The sequence below is a fragment of the Gallinula chloropus genome, assembly GCF_964237585.1.
Source record: "Gallinula chloropus genome assembly, chromosome: 24".
Taxonomy (NCBI): domain Eukaryota; kingdom Metazoa; phylum Chordata; class Aves; order Gruiformes; family Rallidae; genus Gallinula; species Gallinula chloropus.
In genome coordinates, this window is record NC_140109.1 from 2,078,020 (window position 1) to 2,102,782 (window position 24,763).

Sequence of the window (24,763 nt, forward strand, 5' to 3'; positions counted from 1 at the left end):
ATGAAATCATGACTCTCCCATGGACCATCCCATGCCAAGATCTTTGTGTTCCCCTCTCAGCCCACATGTCATTTTCAGCTTGCAGAGCACGAGCAGAATTTGGAAGTGCAGTTTGGCCCTGGAGAGCCAGGGACATGAGACCAACCAAGGTCACAAGGAATCAGCAGCAGAGCTGGGAGTAAGATCTACATCTCATAAGGTCCATCCAAACCAAACACCAGCCCAGAAACACCTCAAGGGGCTGCTTGAAGAAGGTAGGAATGCAGTGCCCCAAACCACCAGGCCAAGCTTTAACTTAAATTACCCTGCAGCTCTGCCTTTCTGCTTCTCATAAGAGCTGAGGTCACATGAATCTCGTGCACGCTACCCCTCAGTGCCAGGAAGAGGCCATGGAAGGAGACCATGCACTCACTGCTGACTCTTCAAGACTGGCACCCCATACAGACCACAGTGGGAAAGGAAAAGAGCGAGCTGATGTCAGCTCATTACTTTCCAAATAGGACAGAAAGCGGAGCCAGCACAGAGCTCAGGCTGCAAGGAGGTAGCTGGATTCCTGCCCGACACATCAGTTCATTTTTCTGAGGCCACTTCAAGCTTCACATGGCTAAAAAAGGAAGTTGGAAAACTTGCTGCTGGAAACAAGAACTGCTGCATCTCTCCCTCTCACTCCTGGCCTGGAGGGACCATCTGTAGGCACCCTAAGAGAAGCAGGCTGCTGTGAATTCACCCAGTTCTTGCCTCACAAAAGGAGCAGGGACCAGCCATCAGGCACTCCTAACACCATGTTCCTGGCTGCTGCTCAAGAACTTGGCTGTAAATACAGGTGTCAGGTTATGCCACATCCCCTTCCAGCTCTGAGACACTCCAGACCCTGAAGAGCAGCAGCACTGCCAGGTTCTCATCAGCTTGGAGCTGGTACCACATGAGCAGAACTGGCAACTGACACTGTTTCCTTCCAACCTCACACAACTGTTACAAATGGTTACATTTGTGTAAATATTTACCCAGGATTACTAAAAACAGCAACAAAACCATCCCCATCCCCACTGCAAGAGCCAGCTTTTCCTGCCTGGCTGTTTCTGCCCAGACCTGGGACACAGAGCCCATAACTCCATCACCTCAAACACCCCAGTGGCTCCTTTCACCTTCATCCTCACAGCACTGACTAGGGAGCCAGCATCACCAGTTCCATACTGAGAAGCTGACACCAGCTCACTGGATGGAAGGAAAATACCACAGCCATCCTTCCCCCCAGGCTACAAAGCAGCAAATGCCAAGAAAACCCCTTCTCCTTCCCAAACCAGCATCACCTCCCTGCACAAGGTTCTGGGACCAGCGGGCAGGGAAGGCAGTTACATAACCACTGCAGGAACTGAGGGGGAGAATGAATGTCAGAACTTGCTAAAACACAAACCCGGGAGCCTTGTGGATTCAGTCTCCAGCATCCATCAAACATGATTAATTTTAATGTCACAACATTTTAATGTCAATTACTCTTAATGTCACTGCTTCTTATTTACCAGCGCAGCCACGTTTCAGAGCTGATAAGAGATTCCCCAAAGAACTTTTAAAATGAAATAAACAAACAATTGAAAATAAGTGTGACAAGCACAGGCTGCAGCCTGGTGCCTCCCTCCTATTGTAAGGCTCTTCGTGGGGTGAATTACTTCAAAGCCAGTTGAGGAACAGTGTCTGAGACTTTCATGTTTAGGGCCAAATTACTTAGTGAAAATTCATTTCTACTCCTGTTTCTCTGACTACATCTTTTGGCTGATTGGAGATGGCAGCTGGACAGTGGATTGGTGTTATTTACATTGGGCTAAGCCCTCAGACAGGGATGCACTTTTAGATACTGCACTGAGCATAAGAGATGTGATTCTGGGTATCTTAACATTTGCCTATAAGAGGAGACAACAGGCAAGTTGAGACCGATGAGAACACTCAGGAGAGGATCTGAGACTTCATGTTGTCAAGTGGCTGGCAAAATAAAAGGAGAGCTGAAGATCTCTTGCAAAGCAACAGGGATGTTGACTCCTCACACAATCTTGAAGTCATTTGAATACCACAAATTGATAAATCTGTTACTTGGATTCCAATTCCTCTGGCTCTATAGGCTCTTTGACAGAGAAGCAGCAGAGACAGGAAAAGCAGCACCACAGAACACACACAAAAGGAACAACAAAGGAGCATCCTCCCTGCCGGTGCGTGCATAGTACTCGCTTGTTGCCCGCTGCTCTGGAAAGCAATTCAAGCACCCGCCTCTTGATGCAACACTGGGATAACTGCTGTGTATCCACGAAGTCAATTGTTTTTAAAGACCTGATTCAGACTGCAAACAGTGTGGGCATCAACAGGAAAGCCTGAGATGTGAGCTCCTATTTAGGCTTTGTTTTTTTTAAAAAAAAAAATAGTTGGAGAGGTTGACAAAGCCACAAACCCCACAGGGGTTCTCAGAACAGAAGCAGCCTTGTACTTATCTTTAGAATTAAGACCAAGGATAAGCCAGGCCTCTGCAATATGAAAATTAGAGGGATAAGGAAAAAGATAAACAGACAAGCTAAAGAAAACAAAGAGGAAAGCAGCTCAGGCACACACACAGTCTGGTTTAGAGCCCAAGAACTGACCTGGTTCACTCATTGATACACACTTGTCTACCCACATTTGCATTTGCCACCTCACTTAATGGCAGTGCATTATGCAGCCCCAGAGCTGCTGCAGTTCTGCTTCAAAATGCATCTTTTAAGCCCATAAAATGTCCCATTAAACTGTTTAGTGCATAGTTTCACCAGTGTTACCAAATTAAGCCTCAATCAATAATGCAATTAGGAATGAAGCACAACATTTATTAACATATTTTCAAAGCCAGAGCAGATGAGGTTTGATCCATCTGAGTTCTCAGTGCAGCTGAGATCACAGACCATCACATCACCACGATGCTGCAGCCTGACAGCCTGCAGTTCTATTTGCATTGCTTTCCTACTTGCTCCACTGATACACTGCTTCAGCTACACATTTACTCCCTGATAACCCCTCAAATCTTAGCTCCTATCCTGAATTCATTGAGGTTTAACTTCCAGCTACCAGCTCTTAGAGAAGTTACCCAGCCTGTCTCCTGTATTACAGCCAACTCAGATGCACTCCAGTTCAACAGTTCAGACGTACACCCTCAGCTGGTGTCTGGGCCTTTTATTTACACACAGGTACTGGCTGTGAAGCATGTTTCCCAATAAAAACCCAGTAAAGCCACACAAACATCTTAGGCAAAGCTGTCTCCACCCATTGGCTCCCTCTCTCCCATGACAAGCTGGGGGCATCACATCAGGGATGTGTATATGCTAAATAGCATCCCACCTCTGAGCACATGGTGCTTCTGCTGTGTGCTTAAATTCCTATGGAACACAGACTCCCAGTGACAGTGGGTTTGTAACATAACAGCATACCTGCAGCACCAGAGCCTGACACCCTGTCCTTTCTAACAAGCCAAGAACACTAAGAGCAGGACTCAAGCTACCACATTTTCCTTAACTGCCTAACATCCACAGCAATAAGTTTCCTGCACAAGTATGTGATGCCACATGCTTTCTGTGGTGGGTTTTCTTGCACCTCCATCTGATCTTGGGCCATTTAGATCAACAGTCTCATCTGCTCCAGTGGCTCCTAGCTCCTCACTTCCACGTCTGCTCTCGGGCAGAAGCCTGACTCACTGGGTGAATCCGTGCAGGAGAAGTGAAATACTGACTGCAGAATTTCTGAGGCATCTGTCTGATGCAATTGTAACAGCTCATAGGGCTGAATCCAGGGTGTGAATAACCACAGCAATTCCATGGGCCACAGGAGGAACCACAGCTAAATGAGTACATAGGCCAAATGCTGACTGGAAATAGCTGGATAAATCTGGCCAGGGAACAGCCCCTTTTTTACCTTGTTCCTGTATTTCCCCCCTCCCCAGACCAGCTTCCTAGAAACAAGCAGCTAAGTGAGTACCCTAACCTTTCTTGCTCCTCTTATCCTGTAGCACATGCTTATTAGATGCTGCATTCTGCTCAGGACACATTGTTTATGTGTGAATCTTGCACTGACAGTTGAAATGCCTGTTCACTCTTTGGTTGCTGTATCTGGAGTGACAGGAGATCTACACCCCCACTTCCCTGTCTCAAGCAGGAGTTCACCCTCTGAGCCTCTGCCTCCTGTGTTTCTTCAGCCCAGCAAACAGAAGAGTTGCAGCAGCCTCCTAACACTGGAAATGGTTTATTATGTTTGCCTCACAGGGAAAGGAGAAGAAATCAAATGGCTCCGTGCTGCAGATAACAGCAGTTCATCGGCCCCAGACCACACAAATCTCCACATCTGGCCCTCATTAACGTCTACAAACAACACCAAAGTCTGTCTGCCAGGCACTGAGTCTCATTTAACACTTACCCAGAGTAACCCAAGGAAGATGTGCCCACTTATAGGGTCCCCATTGATTCTAAAGGGTCATTCAGGATGGTTTTAGGTACCAGCATGATTGGAGCGGGCATAACAGGGGTACTCTAAAGATGATTTAGGGTCTGGTTTGCAGTGAGGCCAGTTCCCTTGGTCAGCCAGCTGCTTCTGGCATCCTTCAGGAGAAAAACTGCTGGTTGGGGGGATGGTGCAAGGGGAGGGGCATTACTGTGGGTTGGCTCAGGAATGTTTTATTCAGGCTGTTTATCCTCAAAAGAACATTTTCCTTTTAGATTGAATTATCCGGATTCTGTTTATTCTAAACACAGGAGACAGGACTCAAGCATTTCCTCTTTTAGGAAGTACAGCTAAGTATTTCCTACTAAATTTATAAAGAATTGGAGTAAGGACTTCTGTGGCTCTAAGATTTCAAACTCTTCCTCCCTAAACACTGGAAGAGCTGGCACTGTCAGAGCAGTTACATCCCATTGCCACGAGATGCAAATCGACAGCAGCTCCCAGCTCTCAGGAACAAGAGGGCTGCTGAAAGCCCTAATCAAACTGCTTGCCAGTAGCACGAATTGCTTTGTGTGAAAACCACATTGTACAGGGAGACATTTGCCTTTCTACAGATGGGGAAACCAAGGCTCCAAAAGGACTTGTGAAACCACCTACTGAGGTTACAGTTGAGATGAGACAAGTTAACCTACAGATCTGAACCTCACCAGTGAGAAGTTGCCATAATGACATGGCTACAGAGTCACCACTGGAAATGGAAGCAAAAAATGACATATTCCTGCCTTCCCATCTCTTCTCCTTACAAATCTGACTATAAAGATCCCACCAAGTCTCAAATGTCACTTCCCAGGCATTAGCCACACTGGACCTCCTGCAGGAAGCCACCATCTCCCCCTGAAGCACAAGGGAAGAAGCATCTTCCTCAGTCTTCCAGGAGACTTGAAAGCCAGAGAGTGAGCTGAGCTCCCCTGCCCACAATGCCCACCTGTCCCAAAACCCACAGCACAGCTCAGGGCTGGTGCAAGCCTAACACTCTGCTCCCTCTTAGCTCACAGCTGGCTAAGACATTTTCCCAGGCATCTATTCCAAATCCTCATCTATTATGTACTACTCTCTCCTGGATCATAGAGGGGGGTGTAGAGAATCTATGAGCCACAACTGCTGTTTAAAATGTCTGCAGAAATAACTCTTAGCTGCTACACCAAGTCTTCCCTGTCCACACAGCACGAGCCTAACTGATGGTGGGTGCTTATAAAGCCTGTGTAATCATTACCCACTCAATTACTGCTGGGATAATGCATGGTTGGCACAAAATGCTGCCCATTGTGGGGCTCCAGCAGCCCCCTGTATAGGGAGAATTCTTCATGTTTTATTTTTAATCCTGCATCATAATCAAGCCCTAATTCTATGCATATTGGCTCAGGATATTTTCCCCTCCTTTTACACTGTCAGTCTGCTTGCCACATCCTTGCTGAAGGGGATTCCTCACTAAGACCTTCTCTTGGTAGGGCAGGATGGCCTCTTTTGGTTGAGGATTATAGGCTCTGACAGTGCTGACACAGAAAAATAAAACCCCAGAACGATTTAAAACAATGAGCAGGGCTGTTCCCTCAGGACCAGGAACACACAGCGACTCCATCCTCCCCTCCTGCGATCCAACCAGACCTGGCCACACACAGACCTTCACCCAAGCACACCAGTCACAGACCCCTCAGCAGCCCCCACCCTGCTGTGCCAACACTCTGCCCTTGCTGACAAGATTATCAATGCTCTGTACCAAGGAGACCCCCACCCCCCTTCCATGAGCTGCAGTGCTTATGCCCTGGTGTCACAACAGAAGCCATTCTAACTAGGACACCAGAGCATAAAGGGCTGGAGAGACTTGGATGTACTCAGTAAGAGCCAAGAATGTCACAAACCTCCTAAACCCAGGGGGATTAGATCACACTGCCAGGCAGATCCATACTGAAAGGTATGCTCAAGCACAGATAGGAGAGACATAACTGAAGTTGCTCAGAAAATACACAGTCTTGGTGACAAACTGTTGGGAAATTGATGCCATCTGAGGCCTCCAAACAAACAGCCCAGGTGACTTTCTGGGAGAGATACTTGACTCATTTGATTCAAATGAATGCAGGGATAACAACAATGAAATCCTCTGCCCTCTACATGTACTCCAGCCATCTTCAACACTGCCCTCAAAGCTTTACCCTGGAAGAGGGGTTCTGTCTGCAGGACCACTTGAAAGCCCCTGTTGTCAGCACCTCACAGCTTGCCCAGGTATGCCTGTAACAGACAGATGTCTGCTGCATTTTCTTCCATGGCCTTACAAGTGCTAAAGCCCACAGATGCTGAGAAGTCCCACAACCCCAGCTGCACACTACAGAGCAGCACAGTAGTTAGAGCCACTAGCAGAGTATAATAAACCTTCTAGCAGGTGCTGCGTTGTGATCTGATCAGAACAAGCCTGGTTTCCACAAGCCTACAGTGAACAGGGACCCTCAGCATCCCATCTGAAAGGCTGTTCAGGTGCCTGAACACCTCGGGTTCCCAGATTCTCTGCCTTCCCACTGTGCAAGCTTACACCCAGAATTACATGAGGAGACATAGCCCAGTGCCTGGCTTGTTCAGGCAGCAAGCAGGAAGCAAACCAAGATAGACACTGGGCTGCCACACAAGCTTTTGAGGCCACAGTGGTGCAGGGGACAGTACAGACAGGCTGAGGGACAGTCCCTGCCTCTGAGCACGCAGAGGCCAGAAAATACCATCCTAAGTAGTTCCCTCTGGGGCAATAAGACCCAGTTTGTTCCATTCACATCCTGATTTTGGCTTCCCTCCTCTCCCAGTGCCCTCACAGGCCAGGATATGGGGCAGGGAAGATGCATGCTGACAGCTGGAGAGGGAAAGGGACTGCAGCCTCCCCTGCAGCCAGTGCCCTGCACTAATGGGTACATATTCATCTCATTGCTGCCCCACAATGGGAGCAGCATGCCCAGGGCATTACTAAATGGGAAAAAGATGCAAGCTCAAGTAATTAGAGGGTAAAGTATTGTGCAATGCAGGATCGTTAGCTCCAGCCCAGAGGAGCTCAGACTTTGCAACTCCTCTTTGCCCAGGTCATACTGGGCCTGAATTAGCTCGCAGCTGTGAGATTGTTTTACCCCAGGGGTAGCCTCAGGCTAAAGGGAAGGAGCTGGACAGAGCCAGATAAGCTGGGATCCATTTGCTACACTGAGTGGCCCTGATGGGAAGACTCCTGAACATTATCTTCACCCTCACACCTCTTAACAGGCTTATCACTCTGGACTTTCACAGCTTAGTGTCTACAATGATTTCAAAGCACTTGACAGCTCAGGAGGGTAAGGTTGCTGTAACCCAGGGCTCTTATTCCATGTAATAATAATAATAATAATAATAGGAAATGAGGCACAAAGCAGTTGAAACCAGCCTTTTCGAACATGCCCCTGAAACTTTCAATGCTCAAAGGGTTCCTGACAGCACACAGTCAGTGTGACCAAGCTCACATGTCCCTAGACTTGCATCTTCAGAAGGACTGACCCTTTATAATTTTTGGAAGTGGATACACACGAAACAGGCACTTAAAAATGGAGCCTGAATTACTAAATCACTGACTGGCCAAACCAAGAATGGAATCGAGACATCCTGAATGCTGCTTTGACCAGAAAGCCCTGACAATTGCTTAAAATTCCCTTTGGAGAAGAATTTTTTTTTAAAAACCCCACAGCATTTGCTAACACAAAAGCTATGCTTTGTCTGGTTGAAATTCCCTTTGTCTCCAAGCAAGGGCTGGAAACAATAGAAATGAAGGGGTTTGCCCACAGCACAGACCACATTAGAACCAGACAAATGTCCCACTGTGAAATCATCCATCTAGATGGAATGGGTTCAGTAAAACAGTTTTGGAAAGGCTGAGACTTCCCAGGGGACCAGCACCCATCTCTGTAAGCACCTCAGTCACGCTCTGTGATTGACGAGACCTGCACCAGGCACCGAAACAGAACATGCCAGAAAAGCATCAGAGCTGCTGACCAGCACACCTTGAAGGTCTCAGGACAACACAAAATTGCTCACCTGGAATTGAATTTCTGACTTTTGCTGACACAGCAGAGTGCTTGCATATTACAGCAGCATCAGTTGTACCACAAGCACACTGGTCTCCCCTCACAGGACAGCTGAAGCCGCATGTTGCTGCTCTGAGATGAGTCCCAGTGCCAGTTAATGCCCAGGGAAAGTGAAGCAATTTCCTTAATATTACTCAACAAGGCAGGATCAACAGCAGGATTCCCAGCATCCCTCCAGACACAGACCTCAAGTCCCACTCCAGCAGATTTGCTCTGGAATTACCCCACCATAGCAGATTGCCAAATCTGGCTCTGTACCTTTTTCTGCAGAGGTTTGATAAACTGTCCTTTGTTCAGGGGAAAAAAATAAAAGCCCTGATGTAGGAGAACATGGCTCCTTTTTCCTCTTGTCCCTGGAATTGTGATTGGAAATAATTGGAAGTGTCACTGGAAGTAATCGGAAGTGACAGTCCCTGGGCTATAAGGCTTTTGCTTCAAGTCTAACGATCCCCCCTGCAAAACAAAACCTAAATTTAAACAATGAAGTCATAAAGTGATTTGCCTTCAAGGTTGAAAACCCTGCAAGTTTGGGGGTTTTTTTGTTTAAAAAAAAAATAGAGTGCCTGGTTCTGGTTTAGTTCAATATTCGAGGCTCACTGTTTTGTATGAAAGACCTCCCCCTGCACCCACAAAAACACCATTCCCTGGCACTCCCCAGCCCTGCCCTGCAGATAAAGGTTCATATCTATATTAGGAATTTCTGTGGCCTTTAAAATTTTATCAAGCTATAAGAAACAAAAAAACCCCCAGACACTGCAGCCTGAGCAGAGCCCCAGCCAGCTTGCATTTCATATTCCCAGCACTGAAAAAAACACCTAGTTCTGATATTTTTGCTGAGGCACAGAGAGGGGAAGGAAAGGGAGCTGCTCTTTTTCCACATTCCAGTTCTGGAAAGGCCTCTTAGCAGCCCAGTTTCTATTCAATACCATCCGGGCACATCGGGACCTTTTCCTACCAAAGGCAACTGAAGTGCAGGCACTAAATGGGGCTTCAGCCTTCCTACTGAGTCAGTTGGGAACAAGTCACAGACTAAGGTTTCACAATCATTTTCCAGCCACACATAAGAGACAGGCTGACAGAAAGACTGTAATGTATATTGATTCTTGTAGCACAGCAGTTCTGACATCACAAATCTGGGTCTGGCCCATTAAGAGAAACACCAAGTTACACCATTTGCCTTTTGAAATTGCCCAATGCTTTTCCAAAGAAAAAGGATGTATGAAGGACTGGTTTCACAGCTTTCCCTCACATTCACCACTGTCAGTGCACCTTAGAACTGCTCAGTCCCCTCTACAACTTGTTGCAAAGAGAAGAGTTCTGCCTAATGAGTCCTGTGAAGAAACTGAGGTGCAGAAAGGGCATCCTGAGGAAAAAATAATCTAGCTTTGTTGAGGCAAGGCAGTGCCCATCATCCTTGTGCTGCACAGTTGCTTTTTCCAGTACCTAAACAGTGAACTTCTGGGAAAGGACCAGGTTTATTCTGGGTTGCTAACCCACTACTGGAGCTCCCAGTCACTACCACATATACCAAAGCAGAGAGTGTTTTAAGTGAGGTCTGAACCTCTGGCTGGCAGACCTGAGCTTACCTCACTCACAGTACTAAAGCAGCACATAGAAGGGAAGGGAGAAAAGAGGATCAGATGAACAAAAGATTCACACTCCTGCCTTCCACCAGCTCCCCATCACCCCACACATTTCCCATCACTGTGCTTCCTGTGCCCTGTGCTATCCTGTCATTTGAGTATCTATTCACAGACCTCAGTGACCTGACTTCACCCTTGGCTTTTTGCTGGGCTGCTGCTATAAACTAACCATTTCTAAAAACAGAAGAACAAACAGCTTTGGGGAAAACAAAAAGAAATGGAGACCCATTCATCTTTCAGGCAGGGCACCACCGAACTCCCACTGTGCCTGGAGAAGCCTCTTGTGCAATGTATCAGTGCACACAGACACCCACACTGCTGTGGGCATGAGCCAAGCTTCCTCTGCAAGCATCTGAAACACATCAGGGATGCACAAGCAGCAGCTCCTGCCTCCAGAGAGCTATTTAGCTAGGAACCCAAGGTAAAGTTGGGCTTCTGAGGAGAGGGGGCACAGACAGCAGGTTGCAGCACCCTGCTTGCTGGCTACCAGCCTCACACACACACTTTGCCATCATTCAGCTGGGTGTAGAGAGCACCCCTGTGCAGAGAGGGCTCCTCCAACACACACAAGCCTCTGACTGTTTACATTTCTTCCCAGGCAGTTCCTGAAAGCTCCAACAAATCCCAGGCTGCAAACCTGCTAAGTTCCCTATAAAGCCCTGCGTTTGCCTGGAGGAAAACAGGGGCGTTTGTTGTGATCCTGAGGATAAACATCAGGATATCTCCAAGCCAGTTGTGCAATGACATTTCTGGGAAGCTTGTGCTGCTCTTACACAAAATGTCCTTCTGAAGTGGGCCAGAGTCCCCCACAGAAACAGACCACTAATTCTACATGGAGGAGAGACGAGGTCCAGGCCTGGCAAGGAGGCAAGGCACCAGTTATTTTCCATGGGAAACTCCAAGAAGTCTTCATGTCTTGTCCCCTCATCCCCCTCCCCCTTAAAATTAACCAGTCTTCAGAATTCCAGCTCAGCTTTGGCATGCTACTGTTCCTCACTCTGGAGCATGACCTTTTTTCCTCCTTTCCTTCCTCTTGATAAAATGGAAAAACGGAAGAAAGGTTAAAAATAACCCCCAAAATAAACTTTAAATGCTAAAAATTTAAGCCTTCGTAATAACAACGCAGGGCTAGAGAGAAATAGGCCATTTCTGTGTCAAGTGCCTTGACAGAAAACATTTGATGCAAACCATCCCTGGCTTTACAAGATTTTTACTGCCTCACAAGGAGTGTTAACCCTGATACCCAGCCAGATAGCAACTCACTTAATTATGTCTCACTCCTTTGAATTCCCCCTGGAGCTCCTAATGGGTACGCTGCTTAGGTATTCCTAGAGCAGCATTCTGTGGAAGAGCTCTTCACCCTGTCCTAGCACTCAATTCCTGCTCCTTTAACAGGCTGCATCTTGCAGACAGTTGATGTTTTGTTGCCTTTTTAGAGTTTTCATGACAAAAACAGCTCATCAGCTGTATGAAGCCATCCTTGGGAAAATAGCCTTGAGCCAAATACACTGATGGTACCTGCAGCTTTTTGTGTCATTGGCTTTGGAAGGAGGGAAATCCACATGGGACAAGTCACACGCAGATCACCTCCTTTCAGAGCTACAGATTTGTCTTTCTATACTCCTGATCTAAGACTTTAAGTGTTGTAAAAGCACAGGGTGAAATCTGCCAAGCTTCCAAGTACATCAAGGAACAAACAAGGAAATGGCAAATGAGGAGTCCTCATAGGAACACTAGGCAATAGCAAGTGCCTTATGTGCTGTAAGTTACCACTGAATTCTGGAGACACCGGGAAAGCCAGCAGAAGGAAGATCTATCAGCTGAGACTTCAAGTACCTTAAAGCACTCTCCCTTGCTCAAGAGGTTCCAGGCAAAAGCATTCCATTGAAGTCTAAAGCTTTCCCAGTAACCCCACTGGGAAAAGGAGTGGGGTGTTTAGAACAAAAGCACCATGGTTCTTGGCTTCACTGGAGCGTGGGACTGCAGGGGTTTAGGGAGAAGCATCTCAAGGAGATGCAATAGGGCACACTGCAGGTTGCCTCTGCTTTTTAAGCAGGAGAGAAGGCCAGAGTCAGTGTACCAGAGCACAGCCCCAGGCTGACCTTCCCCGGCTGAACGCTGCAGAGCTGCCTCTATATCATCACAGACTTTCAGGCTGGAAGCCTGCTGAGTACCTAGGCAAGCACATGCTGTCAGACCCAATCGCTCATGCCAACAGGCACTGGGAGGATCTGCACCATAACCTTTTCCCAGTGCAGAGAGATGATCCGAGTCTGGGTGCTCAGCACAGCAACCATATACCCCAGGGACAGAGTGGTAAGAGAGTCCTCAGAGCCCAGCTGCACCAGTGTGAGAGCTGCTCCTGCTGCTACATCTTCCTCCCACTCCCACACCATCACCCCTGTGGAACCACATCCTGATTCTGGATGCACCTTTGTCAGACAAGCCAAATTCAGACTCAACACACACTGTGGTGAGGAGCCCACCCATAACACCAGTGCCAAGGTTTGGTGGCAATTGCACAGCACCAGGAGGCCAGGGGTCCAATTCGTCTTGGCACATCCACTCTAGAGCCCTCTGGTTTCTGCTGGGCAGAGCACATACACTTGCCAAGCAGTGACAAGAGAGCACATCATACCAGCACCTACACCAGACATACAAGCATTAGCTCCATGAGCACATACACTTGCCAAGCAGTGACAAGAGAGCACATCATACCAGCACCTACACTAGACATACAAGCATTAGCTCCATGAACATATTGGGCTGCAAAATAAACATAGCTCTTCAGTGGAAGCCTCATTAAAAATATTCAAAATTGACTTGGAGGGGGTTAAAAGGGCAAAGGAGACCTAAAAACTTAAAGCAATTCAGTGAAACATTTAAATTACATTATTTGCTGGTTTTCTTAACTGCCTGAAAAGCATCTCATTCAATCATGAAGCTTTTAAACTCAGAAGCAAAAAATCAGATATTTCCCTTGGAAATTTCAATTTTCATTTTCTGGAGTGTGGTGTGTTACAGGGGCAGTTGGAAATGGCTCTGACCAGCTGCAGACCAAGACGAGAATCAGATGTCAAACACTGACACATAGGCACACCCAGTAACACACATCACCCCCCAGTTCTCTCCCCTTCCTGCCTCATCTACCTGCCTTTACTGGGGAAGTAAGCACAGCCAGCATCATGCCCACACTCAGGAAAGTCTTTCATCTTACCTAGTTTTAAGTCTCCTTCTAACTCTTTGGCTCCAGTTTCCTGTCTCCTCTCAACTGTTTGCTTGCCCCAGAGAGGTAAACAGGCTAAGAGATAAGGACTGTATACATTAGCCATGCTGCTAGTTAGTGTGTTTAATAACAAAACCCCAGGCCATGCAAGTTTCCTTCCCATTTCCTTGGTTTCTCTAAACCCTTTTTTCCCCAGATGCCTAGATACCTGGCTAGTCCATGTTCTACACCTGTGAGACTTCAGGAACAGGGCTGTCCTCACAGCATCTCTTTATAGCTGTCCAAAAACTCCCCTGTACCCAGGGGATCAGCCAGATCAGCCCAAAGCCCTGTGGAGCTGAACTCCTCCCAGGGAATCAAAGACCAACTCACTTTCACACCTGCACCCAGGTTCCCAGGGGAAGGACAACCCGGGAATCACAGCCTTTGCCCAGCCACCACAGATTTCAACACAGCCTGCCTGTCAGCACGATCTGGTGAGCAGAACGGAGACAGAAGCTCACTCATCACATTATGGTGCCTCTGGAGATGCAGAAACCCAAGCTGCTTCCGAGTCAGTCTCAGGCAAGCCCACTAAAAACCTCAGGGCTGCAAACCCTTCTCTTCCTGAGCTACAGCTTCACCAAGCTGCCCTCTCACCAGCCCTTCTGCCTTCGCTCCCCCACAACATCTCCTTTGCCATTCTTCCCTCCTCTCCTATTCAGCAGTCAACCCCTTTCCCCTCTTTCAGCAGCCCTCTTCCCCTTTCTTGCCTTCCCCCTTTATCTCCCCTCTCCTATCCTTCCCCCCACCTCCTCCCCCCTTGCGCTTCACCACATCTGTTTCTCATCTCAGGCATCAATTGGAAACAATAAGCCCTTTTATTTTTAAAATCTGAATATTAAATGCCCAAGCAAATCAAAACAGAGTTAAACAAATTTGACACTACGCCTGAAACAAAGACATTTTGTTCACCTTGTTTTGCCAAAAGAGGTTCAGGCTCCACACTAGCTCACAGCTTAAAAACGCTGCCCTCCAAACAAGAAACACACACTCCCAATGGAGTCCATTTAACCACCCCTTCTAAAAAAACAGAATTAATTCTGGTATTAAAAGCTCTCAGGCTGTCAACCTGCTGGTAAATAAAGCAGCACGAAAAGCACCAGAACCCGAACACTGAAATCAGAGTTTTCCATAAAAGTTTCTCCTTTACAAATCCCTTCCTTGAGCTCATCAGAAACGAATTCTGGCTGTAGAGAGAGCACACACACACACACAGAAGTTCCATTAAAAAAGCCCAACAAAACCAAAATGCAGCCTACCTAAGAGGAGAATTGGAAGTGCAGACATCCCGTCTCCCAGCAAGAGGGACTTCTCCTCCCTTTTTCTTCCCTTCTCCCAGGCTCGGCAGGCAGACCTGCACGGGATTCAAAGGAACGCCTCTGGAATGCGCCGAGTGTAATTGCATCCATGTGCCAGAAAAATAACCAACTTCGCTCTTTTCCCCCTTCTGCTGTTCGTCTCCTTGTCCATATCCCGCCCAGACCCAGCGAGGGCTCTCAGATCTCTGCTGCTGGCAGTGCAGGCCCTTGAGTTTTCTGGAAGGAGAAGAGGCAGAGGCGGTGCAGCGAGGAGCTCACGTCTACGGCAGCGTGGAACAATTTCACTCGCCTGAAAAGAAAAGGAGAGGAGCAGGGGGGAAAAACACTGAGCTCAATGTTCAGCACATGGCTGCCTCCCAGAAGAGCCCCTCCCTGCCATCAGCTGGGATTAATAGTGAAGACCAGTCATGTGGGTGAGGTAGAGCTGATTTCTAGCAAGGATCTATCCATCCGTTTACCTTCGGAGGAGAAACAAGAGGATTTCTCCCCAGTTAAGTTGGGAGGCAGGAAAAACCCAGCACAGAGGAGAAGAAACCCCACACCATCAGATTCGTCACTCAAGGGCTAGAGAGACTCTCAGAAGAACACACATACGTGCTCTTGAGAATGACAAACACGCACACATCGGCTTTATTCTCCCTTCCAGCCAAGTAAATTACACAGTGGAAGCTTTTGGTCTTGCTGGAATCCTTGCTCCACTTGCTTCATGGTTGGGTTGGTTTTTTCCCCTCCTCATTTCTGGGAGAGAAAGATGCCTGAGAATTGATTTGATTTTGTATTTTATTTGTGCAATGCTGACGAGAGGAAAAGCCAAGCCAAGCAGAAATCAGTTGTCTGCATTTAGTGACTGCCATGGAATGCAACTTATAACTCACTCCCAAACGCTGTTTTAAGGCAGCCCGAGACCTCTCTGGCCCATCCTCAACTCCACCCCAGCAAAGTTAACATGTTTTAAAAGCTCCCTCACCCCCCATTCTGTTCCTGCCATCAGAGCAGGGAAGTCAAACCTCCCTGTTCCAGCAAGAAGGAGCAAATGCAGTGGGGAGCAGAGCTCGTAGGAGGTGACCTGGACAATCCACAGAGCTGAATCAGCCAGATGAGAACTTTTTCTTTCTTTAGTAAGGCACAGCAAGGACTCAGCAGCAGTGATGCTTAAATGTGTGATGGGATGCTCTGTAGACATACACAGGCCAAGTTTACCCACCTTTATACCCATGTGCCTTAGGATACATCTGGGTTTGTTAGACAAGGGAAGCCCTTCCTGCAGCCTCCTTTGGTGTTGACAGAGAAGTACCTCCAGCTACCTGGAATACCCCAGCATCAGAACCATTCAAGCAGCCCAGTAAGCATTTTGGTGGCTGCCCCATGCTGACCTGCATGTCACCACAAATAAGCAGATGCCAGGACCCCAGATAGCTAACATGTACTAGGGTGCATCAACATAAGCAGAAACTGCATATTTTGTCCTAAAATACAGGCATATTCATGAAGTCAACATCCACCATACAGAGCTGACTGCAAATCAAGCAAGTCTGCCCATTTTGTGCAACTCAGGGTCAAAGGAAAGCTCTGGGGGAGCGAGCAGAAGCCCTTTAGAACACTTACACAAGTATTTCTAAGACCCAAGAGAAAGAGCAGGCATGCAGGGCTGCCAGCCTGTGGCTCCACACCTAGGACTTCAGTTTCAAGCTCTCAATAGCTCCTCACACAGCCCCATCTAGTTTTATGGGCCTTGGTTGTGAAATCAGGGATGGCACCCTGCTCTCCCTCTTCAGGGGGGAAAACGAATACAGCTGTCTGCTAAGCACATAGCAAGGAGCACAATGCTTAGAAGCTGTGTAGGAATTCAGTGCTTCAGCTCTTCAAGCATTTACTGGAAGACAAGAAACACTGCTGCTATGCCAGACAACACCAGACCCATCAGAAAGAAATAACATGGATAAAATTTATCCTTCTGCATCCTGTTTCATTAAAGTTTCATTTGCCCCTCCTGGCCTCAGATGGGAACAAGAGCAGCATTTGGCTCCTCCTCTCCCAACCAGCTGTTCTCTAACAGCAAGAAAATAGTTGAAACAGCATATTCAACTCATACAGGCTGATGACACCAAAGCAGTCGTTACAAGTTGAATATAACAGTCCCTACAGAGCAGCTGCATCTATCACCTCTGCTCATGCTGCAGGAGCCAGTTCCTCCAGAACTTTTCCCCACACACTTGCCCAAGCTGGCTGCTGGTGCTCAAACCGTTGAGCAGAGCTCAGACAACATGATTGATTTCCAGGGGAGGACAGAATCCAATGGAGAAAAGTGCATTTCCTCCCTTCCCCCACCCTCCTGAAGCCAAGCAGCACCGAGCTTGTCTCTCTGCATTACGAGTCTGACACGAGACGTCCCAAGCTCCACTGTGAATACCCAGTGTGCTGCTCTGCTTGAACAGAATCGATGCATCAGGAAGCGAGACAGAGAGGAGCCCTGTCACCCTGCCTCACCGCCCAGCCTCCACTGAAACCCTCAGAGAGGGTGTTTGAGGGATGTGCGCGGAGGAGGAGGGGGAGGTGGAGCGGGAGAGAGGAAGCCACGCATGCTAAATCTCCTCTCCATCATCCCCGAGAAGCCCATTCCACAGCCCGGTCTCACATTACATTCAGCCCCTTTCAGGAAGCTCCTCAAGAGCAAGCTGTGCTTTGGGGTTCAGTGGGGATTCTCCCTCTGGTGTTCATTCCCGTTATGGCAAGGGCATCTCTAACAGTTCTCTGAGTAGGCTTGCAAACAGTTTCACCCCTCACACACAACGCCAGCACAGGGTGGGAGAAGGGTGTCCAGCACTGCTCAGCAGGGAGAGCAATGAAATGACAACATACCACAATAACAGCTTGCCAGAGCTCCTGTGCTACTGTTGACAGGCCCAGGTATTTAAGTCTGGGGTCAGCTCAGATTAGAACAGCAACATGGAAATATATAGGAAATCCTCACGGGGCACAGATCAGCTTCTCTTGTGGTTCTCCCTGGCCCTGTCTCAGCTACAGCCTCATCACATCTACCCAAGTAGCCCCTGCCAGGAAAACCTGCTCTCTTCCTTATCAAGTCTGTTCTCTGAGGCACACAATACACACTTCTCTCTCACAGCTCAAATTAAATAACCAGCTTATTTGTACAGCTGGTAGAAGAACAGGGTTCACCCACCCAGGGAGCCAGGTGAGCACTTTGAACCTCTTGAGCAAAGCTCAGTCCAGCTTTTGGCTTTGCAACTGAAGAAAGCAGACAAGTACCGTGACAAAGAAAAGTAAACCACACAAACAAACCAGTCCCAGGACAGCAGAACTCAAGCCAGACATCAAGAACCATCAGGGCAGAAAATAAACCTCCTCAGAGAGATTCCTTCTCACTAGAAGCCAGCAGTAGAAAGACAACTTCATACTGTATCAGGACTCAATTATTGACTTACAAGCCAGTTGCTGTTGAAGAAGCTCTCATCTCTCAAGTAGGCTTAAATAATTGATCATAAAAGCATTATTAGTCATTTAATATTAGCAAAAAGTCTCACTTCAACAAGCCTCAGCGCTCACACTGTCACCAAATGCATCTCAGAAAAAAACAAACAACCAAAAAGGCTCCAGTGAGTTTGAAGTGCCTCAGCCTGCCTGGACTGCTGCTTCACATGCATTTCTGTTTGCTCTGTAGGACTACACTCAATACTTCTCTTAACTAAATGAATTTATACTTTAAGGAAAAAAATGCACTTCTTATACACAGCATCAACACTTATAATCGCTGTTAGCTTTACATTGCTGTCAGGGTAGCTGAGAACAGTGTAAGCTGCTTTCCAGCAGAAGACAACAAAGCAGGACTCAGCACACAAGGCTTCACTTTCACAAACAATAAAGACTTGAAACGTTTTTATAGCACAACACTTACTTACCAGCAAAGCCCTAAGTATAGCTTGGCTGAGGAAAGCCTTACCTTGACTGAAACATTACCAACCAGCCTCATGATAGACAGAGCCACTAAAAGTAACAAACCCTCCTCCTTACGTTTTACCACAGACCCCTCCCAAAAAAAGAACAGAGAGAAGAAAAACCCAGCCACGTGCCACCCCTTAAATACTGGATGTTGCTCTGGTCCCATGAGAAAGGAGCCAATGAAAGGCCAGGCTTTGACTCCCCAGCTGTGCCATGGGGTGGGCCAGGGACGCCCATCAGTAACCAGTGGCCGCAGGTGTGGAGCGGGAGGGTCGGACCCACAGGTGGGGTCGGACCCACCTTAAAAAGCGGGAGAGAAGGGCGGGCGGGCTCTTAGGTGAGGGACGTTGGCTGGAGGAAGTTGTAAAGAGCTCTGAAGTTTTAAAGTTGCGGGTTTTTAGGGTATATTTTTACGTGAGTGCAAGAGGGGGTGATGGAGAGTGTCAGACTGAAGCTTTAAAGTTAAACGCAAAAGTCTGAAGTTAATTAAGCTCGTTAGGTGACGCTCTGTGTGCTAATATTGCCGTGAAGAAAACAAAGCAGAGAAAACTCGTTTGCTGTTGCTGTAAGGTAAGGAAAAGCTGGGTTGTTTTTTTAATGCTTTAATGTGAGTTTAGTTTAATTAAATAAGGTTTTAATTAAGTAGGCAGCTTTTTTGTTGGTGTTTTTAAGTTAAAAAGCCTTATTTTGTGCTCCTGGCTTGCTTGAACTAACAAACATTAAATGTGTAAAGGTGTAAGGTCTACTTTATGATGCTGTTATGTGTAAGGTTTAAGTAGCTCTTTTATAATTAGTGCAGCAAATAAATAATGATTAGTAAAACTTAGTGATGTTTAAAGAGGTGGAGAAGGTTTTAGATAACCAGGGTCACCTGCGTTTTTGCTGTGGGGTGATAGCTTTGAAAGACTGTTTTTCTGAGAGCCTTCTTTCTCTTTTATAGATCTGGAGTATAGTGGTTGCGTGCTGAGGAGCAGTTTAAGCACGTGAGATGAAGTAAAATACAAGGAGGTGCTGGGGGTGATGTGAGGGAGCCTTGTGCCAGGTGCTGCTCTGCCTAATCCTTTGCTTGGGGAGCCTGGGGTAACTGGTGTGTGTTTTGAAGTACTTGTGACTTCTGAGTACTAACAGCTTGGTTTTGAGGGTCCTTACGTTGCTGGGGCTTTCTGCTGAGGAGACTTTTCAGGCTCGTCATGAACTCTGGGCTGCTTTTCCTTTTAGAGGTCTTGGGCTTGGTACATTTGGGGTTATGGTGCAGGTCCCTTCTCTTTGTGTCCCTAAGCTCTGTGTGTGATCCTCGGCACAAGGGTTGCTGTGTTTGGTGAGGGCTTCATTGCACGAGCTGCTAATCGAGCTGGATTTGTGCAAGTCGCAGCTGCAGACTGTGTTGTGTCATGCTGCCCATCACTGTGTGTGAGCTGCAGACTGTGGTTTAGTGTCCTGTTGTGCTAAATAAAGCAAGGCAAACCTCTGTGTGGGTAAGCTGAGGTACTTCTCTTTAGTCCTTGAAATCCCTGAGGCTTCTGGGTGCCTGACCCAGGGATGGCTCCTGTTTTTAACAGAAGCAGTAACGTGCTGATTCCCTCAAAGTTGGGTGTCTTCAGCGTGTTCAAAAAGGTCTGTATCAATTCTAAAGCCCTGGCTTCTCAGTACAGGCTCTTCTGATGGGTTTGGGTTTGTGCCCTGGATGTCCATATGCTTCACAAAGTGCTGGAGCTTGTGGCTTGCCTGGGCACACTTGGATGTGCAAGCACACTGCACACTCATGCATATGAGCTGTGTAATTGCTCAGCTCTTCTGCTGCAGTTTGCTTGAGGCAAATGTCCTGTGAGGTTATGTTTAAATAATGCCATCTAAGATAATCATTTAACGTATATTACTAATTTAAGGGGAGCTGGAAGGAGTGAAGGTTGCCAGACCTGTTCTTTCAGCTCCAGTTAAACCCCCAGCACGGCCACTAAGGCTGTGGCACTGACTGCATGGCTAAAAAGTGCTCTGAAAGGCTTCCTCCTCAGTTACTAAACCTTTTCTGACAGTCCCAGTTACACCAACTGAAGCCATTTAAACCCCAAGAACTCTTGAGAAGTGATAGGAAATCTTGAACAAAGTATGCAGGCCATGGGAAGCTGTGATGCTACTGCAGGGCACCTTCTTCAAGCTCCTTCTGCAGCTCTGCCTTTGTTCTCAAGCTGTGGCTGGGTGAGATCCACCCCATGGCTCAGAAGAGCTCAGGCAGGGAGTGCTGCCAGCCCATGTTGGCCGTCCCCTCAGTCCTTCCTCACGGTACCATGTTCTTGTCTGGTGGTCTGAATTGTTCAGGCACCAGTGGGCAGCCTGGAAGAATCAGGGTGATGGTGAATGGGAGCAGCTTGGTAACTCCCCAAGCAGCTGGGGGGCAATTCCTTTTTATACAGACTGCTGTCTCAGGAGGCAGCACCTCACTGGGAGCTGTCTTTCTTGCCCCCTGCTTCAGCTTGCTGATGTGAGGTGCCTGTCTCTTCTTATTTGACAAGAGCATCTTATTTCTCTTTCCTTCTCCTTTGAGGTAACACAGCCTGGTTGCTGTTGGAATTTTTTGTGCAGGTGCCAGGATGGTGTGTTGGACTGGCCCCTTCAAGCCTGCACTAATTCTGAAGCAGTCTTAATCTCTTTGCTTTTTATTGTGAGTCTGACAAATTTCACCCAACAGAGTTACTGTCCTGTTAAACTTCACCTGAGGGTTACTGCTCTGTTCCTCACTTTCTTCCACCTACTGTGACTACTTTTGAGAGGTGGGATGGGTTGAAGTGTTTGGAGAAGGCTTACAGCACATGTGCTGTGATTTAATCCTGTCATTAAATGAGTCACCTTTCTCAGAGGTAGTGCTGGCTGTCTGAAACTTGATTTCTCTTGGCTATGGATTGAGTTGATGGAGCTCTGCTTTAAGGCCAGCAGGTAGAGAAGATGGCTTTGCTCAGATTTCTTGATAGCTGAATTACAGTAGCCTAGCATCTCTAAGGAAACCAATTTTCATGGTCCCTGTAGTAAGAAGAGAAGCAGAAGGATCTCCTTCCTGTGTGCATAGAAATATTCATGAAGATGTGGAGATTGCTAGGCTGGAGTGAGAGCACTCTATCAATAAATGAAGAGCATCAGTATCTTATGGCATTAGTGAGGAAAGAATGACATCCTTTTTGCTTTTATTTCCTTCTATTTTAGAACATTCAGGTTATAATGTTCAGCTGAAATGACACTTGAAGCAAATTTCTGAGGCTTTGATAAAAAAGTGCTTTGTGCTGCACTAAAGGAATTCATTAAGCTCTGTGGGGGAGAGGAGCAGCTGTAAGATGTCCCAAAGCCCTTTCCATGGGGCACCCCGGTGTCTGAGGTAGCTGGCTGGCAGGTTTGGATGCTCTGACATCAGACTGAGGAGGTGGTGGAGGAATATTAGGAGTGCAGGTTCCCCAATAAGCATGTGCAGGGAAGGAAGGAAGCAGAGTGAGCTGCTGGGTTGTCAGGGACAATAACTGTATTTCTTCAGAGAGATCAAGGTGCTTTTAGAACTAATTAGTCCAGTGCTACCTGACATGAACTCTACTTAGCTGCTTTGGTAGCTGGTAACATCTTGCTCTCATGTCAGAACTGTTACTTCTTAGATGGGAGAAGCATTTGGGGGCTATTCAGTTACTGAGATCATTCTCCTTCAAGAACTCCTTGTCCCTTCCAGGTTTCCCTGTCCAAGTGTCCTGTTGATCAGCCATTTACTCAAGGGTTAGGCAGCCCACAGGCAACTGTTGCTTGAGTCCTGACCTGAAAGGAGCACTATCTGTACTTGGGATTGGCTGCTGCTCTTGTGTCAAGAGCTCTGTACCACTGCAGACTGCTGGTACCACCTTGCTGATTCAGCCTTCCAGGGGAACACTGGTCTGTCAGTTTTCCATGCCCAACCTCCCTGAAAGGGACCAGGGGCTGTTGGGGGGGGGGGGGCGGAATCCAAGTGTTTGTGACTTGCTTTTAAGATAAATGTATTTAACCTTGAGCTGACCAAGCTCTGGACAACTGTTGATTATGCCCAGTAGTTTCCTGGCTCAAGCAAACTCTCATAACTCTTCACATGCTTGCTTGTTGCAGTGCAGAAATGCTCTGCAGGTGCTGATACACAGCACAGGGAGATGCTGTGCACTTAGTACAGATGTAGCCCAGGCTGGGAAGAACTAAAGTGTGCAATCCTATAGACTTTGGAACAAAACTGACTTTTCCACCTGAGATTCTCCCCTTGAGGACTAATAGAGGCATTTGAGGGCTGCTAAATAAATGGGAAGCCAGAGGCTCTCACGTTGCTAACTTCTGGCACCTCTTCTGGCCCCTGAAACAAGCTGGTTGCTGTTGAGAGACCTGCCAAGGACAATACTCTGTTCCTTCAAGGTTTTCATGGGGATGTTCAGTCCCATCCTCACAAATGCGATGTGGGAGGCAGCAGTCCTGTCCATACATACTGCACATACCTCCCCTTATACAGCAGGCTGAACAAGAGATGCTCAGGCTCAGTACCCATGTCTGCTCTGGTACAGGACTGGAGTGGTGGAAGGGGAGGGGCTTGGCAGGAAAACCCTTGTTCTGAATGACTTTACCTGGAGGTAATCTCTTCTGCCAGGCTGAGTCTGACATTAAAAATGGAAGAGGCCAGGGACATTTTCCACCCAGAGCTCAATGGGAAGTGGCAGGTGTCAGATTTTTGCAAATTTCTTCCTCCCATCTCACAAGCTTCTGCTGACAAGGACTTGAAGGCTCCAACCTGGAAAAGCTCCAAACTGTGTTTCTGCAACTAACTTAAAATACAAAATATTTTTAAGAGGTGGATGGGGCAGGGGAGGAGAGGATGGAGAGGTTAAAGGCAGGAATGGAGATGTTTCAGCTGAGAAGTGGTGTGGGGAGCAATCTCACTTGCACTGTGCTGGCCAGCTGCAGATGTTTGCTTGCTGGGTTAGTCTTAGATACTGTGACTTTGCCAGGAACACTGAGCTTGGAGCAGGGTTTTCCTTCTCTTGTTGTTCAACCATGTGTGGAGAAAACTGTTCATGGGTCAGGGCCTCTGGCCAACCCCCCCCTCAGCAGCTACACCTTCTTCTGTGTGTTATTCAAATACGTGTATCCTGTATGTAAGCTAATTCTCAGAGTTGTGCTATTTGTTTGTCTGGTCTCAGATGAGGAACAGGTGCTAGAGAAAGTAGATCCCAAATATAGGTGACTCATTTCCTGCTCCTTACAGATAGGTGATGGGTCTGTCTTGGGGAAGACTCGTGTCTTTTGTCATGGCAATAAATTTCACAGAATTAATCAACCTGCAGACTGAGAGCTGGATGAGATGTGGTCCTAGGGCTTGAGGTGTGTGGTGAAGACAGCTATCACTGTGCAGCAGACAGGGTAGCTGGTTATTGATGCTTAGGACTGTGATTGCGAGGTCATGCAGCTCAGGCTGTGAGGGAGATGTTCAGTGGTGCTTGGGAATCTCTGTTAAGGCAGTGAGTGTTCAAACCAGGTTGTGCTTTATGTCAGCTTACAGACAGGCACTTGGAAATAGTGTGGGAATTCCCACCTGGAAGTGCTCTTCCCTTCCCACCTCCCACTGGAGCTTTGAGAGTGAAGTACAACCAAACACTCAACCTTTGGCTTGAGACACACACGTTCTCCTGAGCTGTCTGGGCTCTGTGGGTAGGAAGGTTACTGCTTGGAGGAAACAGCTTTGTGCAGGAGAAGTTTGTGGCCAGGGGAACTCAGGTCTGTACAGCAGAGTAGGGGATGCTTGCTCACACCTGGGCTGGAACTAGATGCAGCAGCTTGTGTTGGGATGCTTTCAGCTCTGGATTCCTGGCACAGCAGGATGCTTGGAGTGAATGCACTGGCTGAGGATGGCAGGGTTTGTGTTAAATATGATCTGTATTGTGTGTGGAATGCCCAGCTGCTCCTGGCTGGTGGTGTGGGGAAGGTTTCCCAGCTATGTGGTGGGGCAGTCAT

General features: G+C 47.5%; 1 protein-coding gene across 1 annotated transcript in view; it reads right to left on the reverse strand.

Annotated features, from left to right (window-relative positions):
- The window catches only part of CLMP (CXADR like cell adhesion molecule), a gene marked incomplete at both ends in the record, with an annotated part of 33,241 nt that extends 18,340 nt beyond the window's left edge, over positions 1 to 14,901 (reverse strand). The window contains 2 exon segments of the mRNA XM_084274832.1: positions 14,756 to 14,793; positions 14,795 to 14,901. Of these exon segments, the coding sequence (XP_084130958.1) occupies positions 14,756 to 14,793; positions 14,795 to 14,901 (145 nt within the window).
- Positions 14,902 to 24,763: the final 9,862 nt, after the last annotated feature.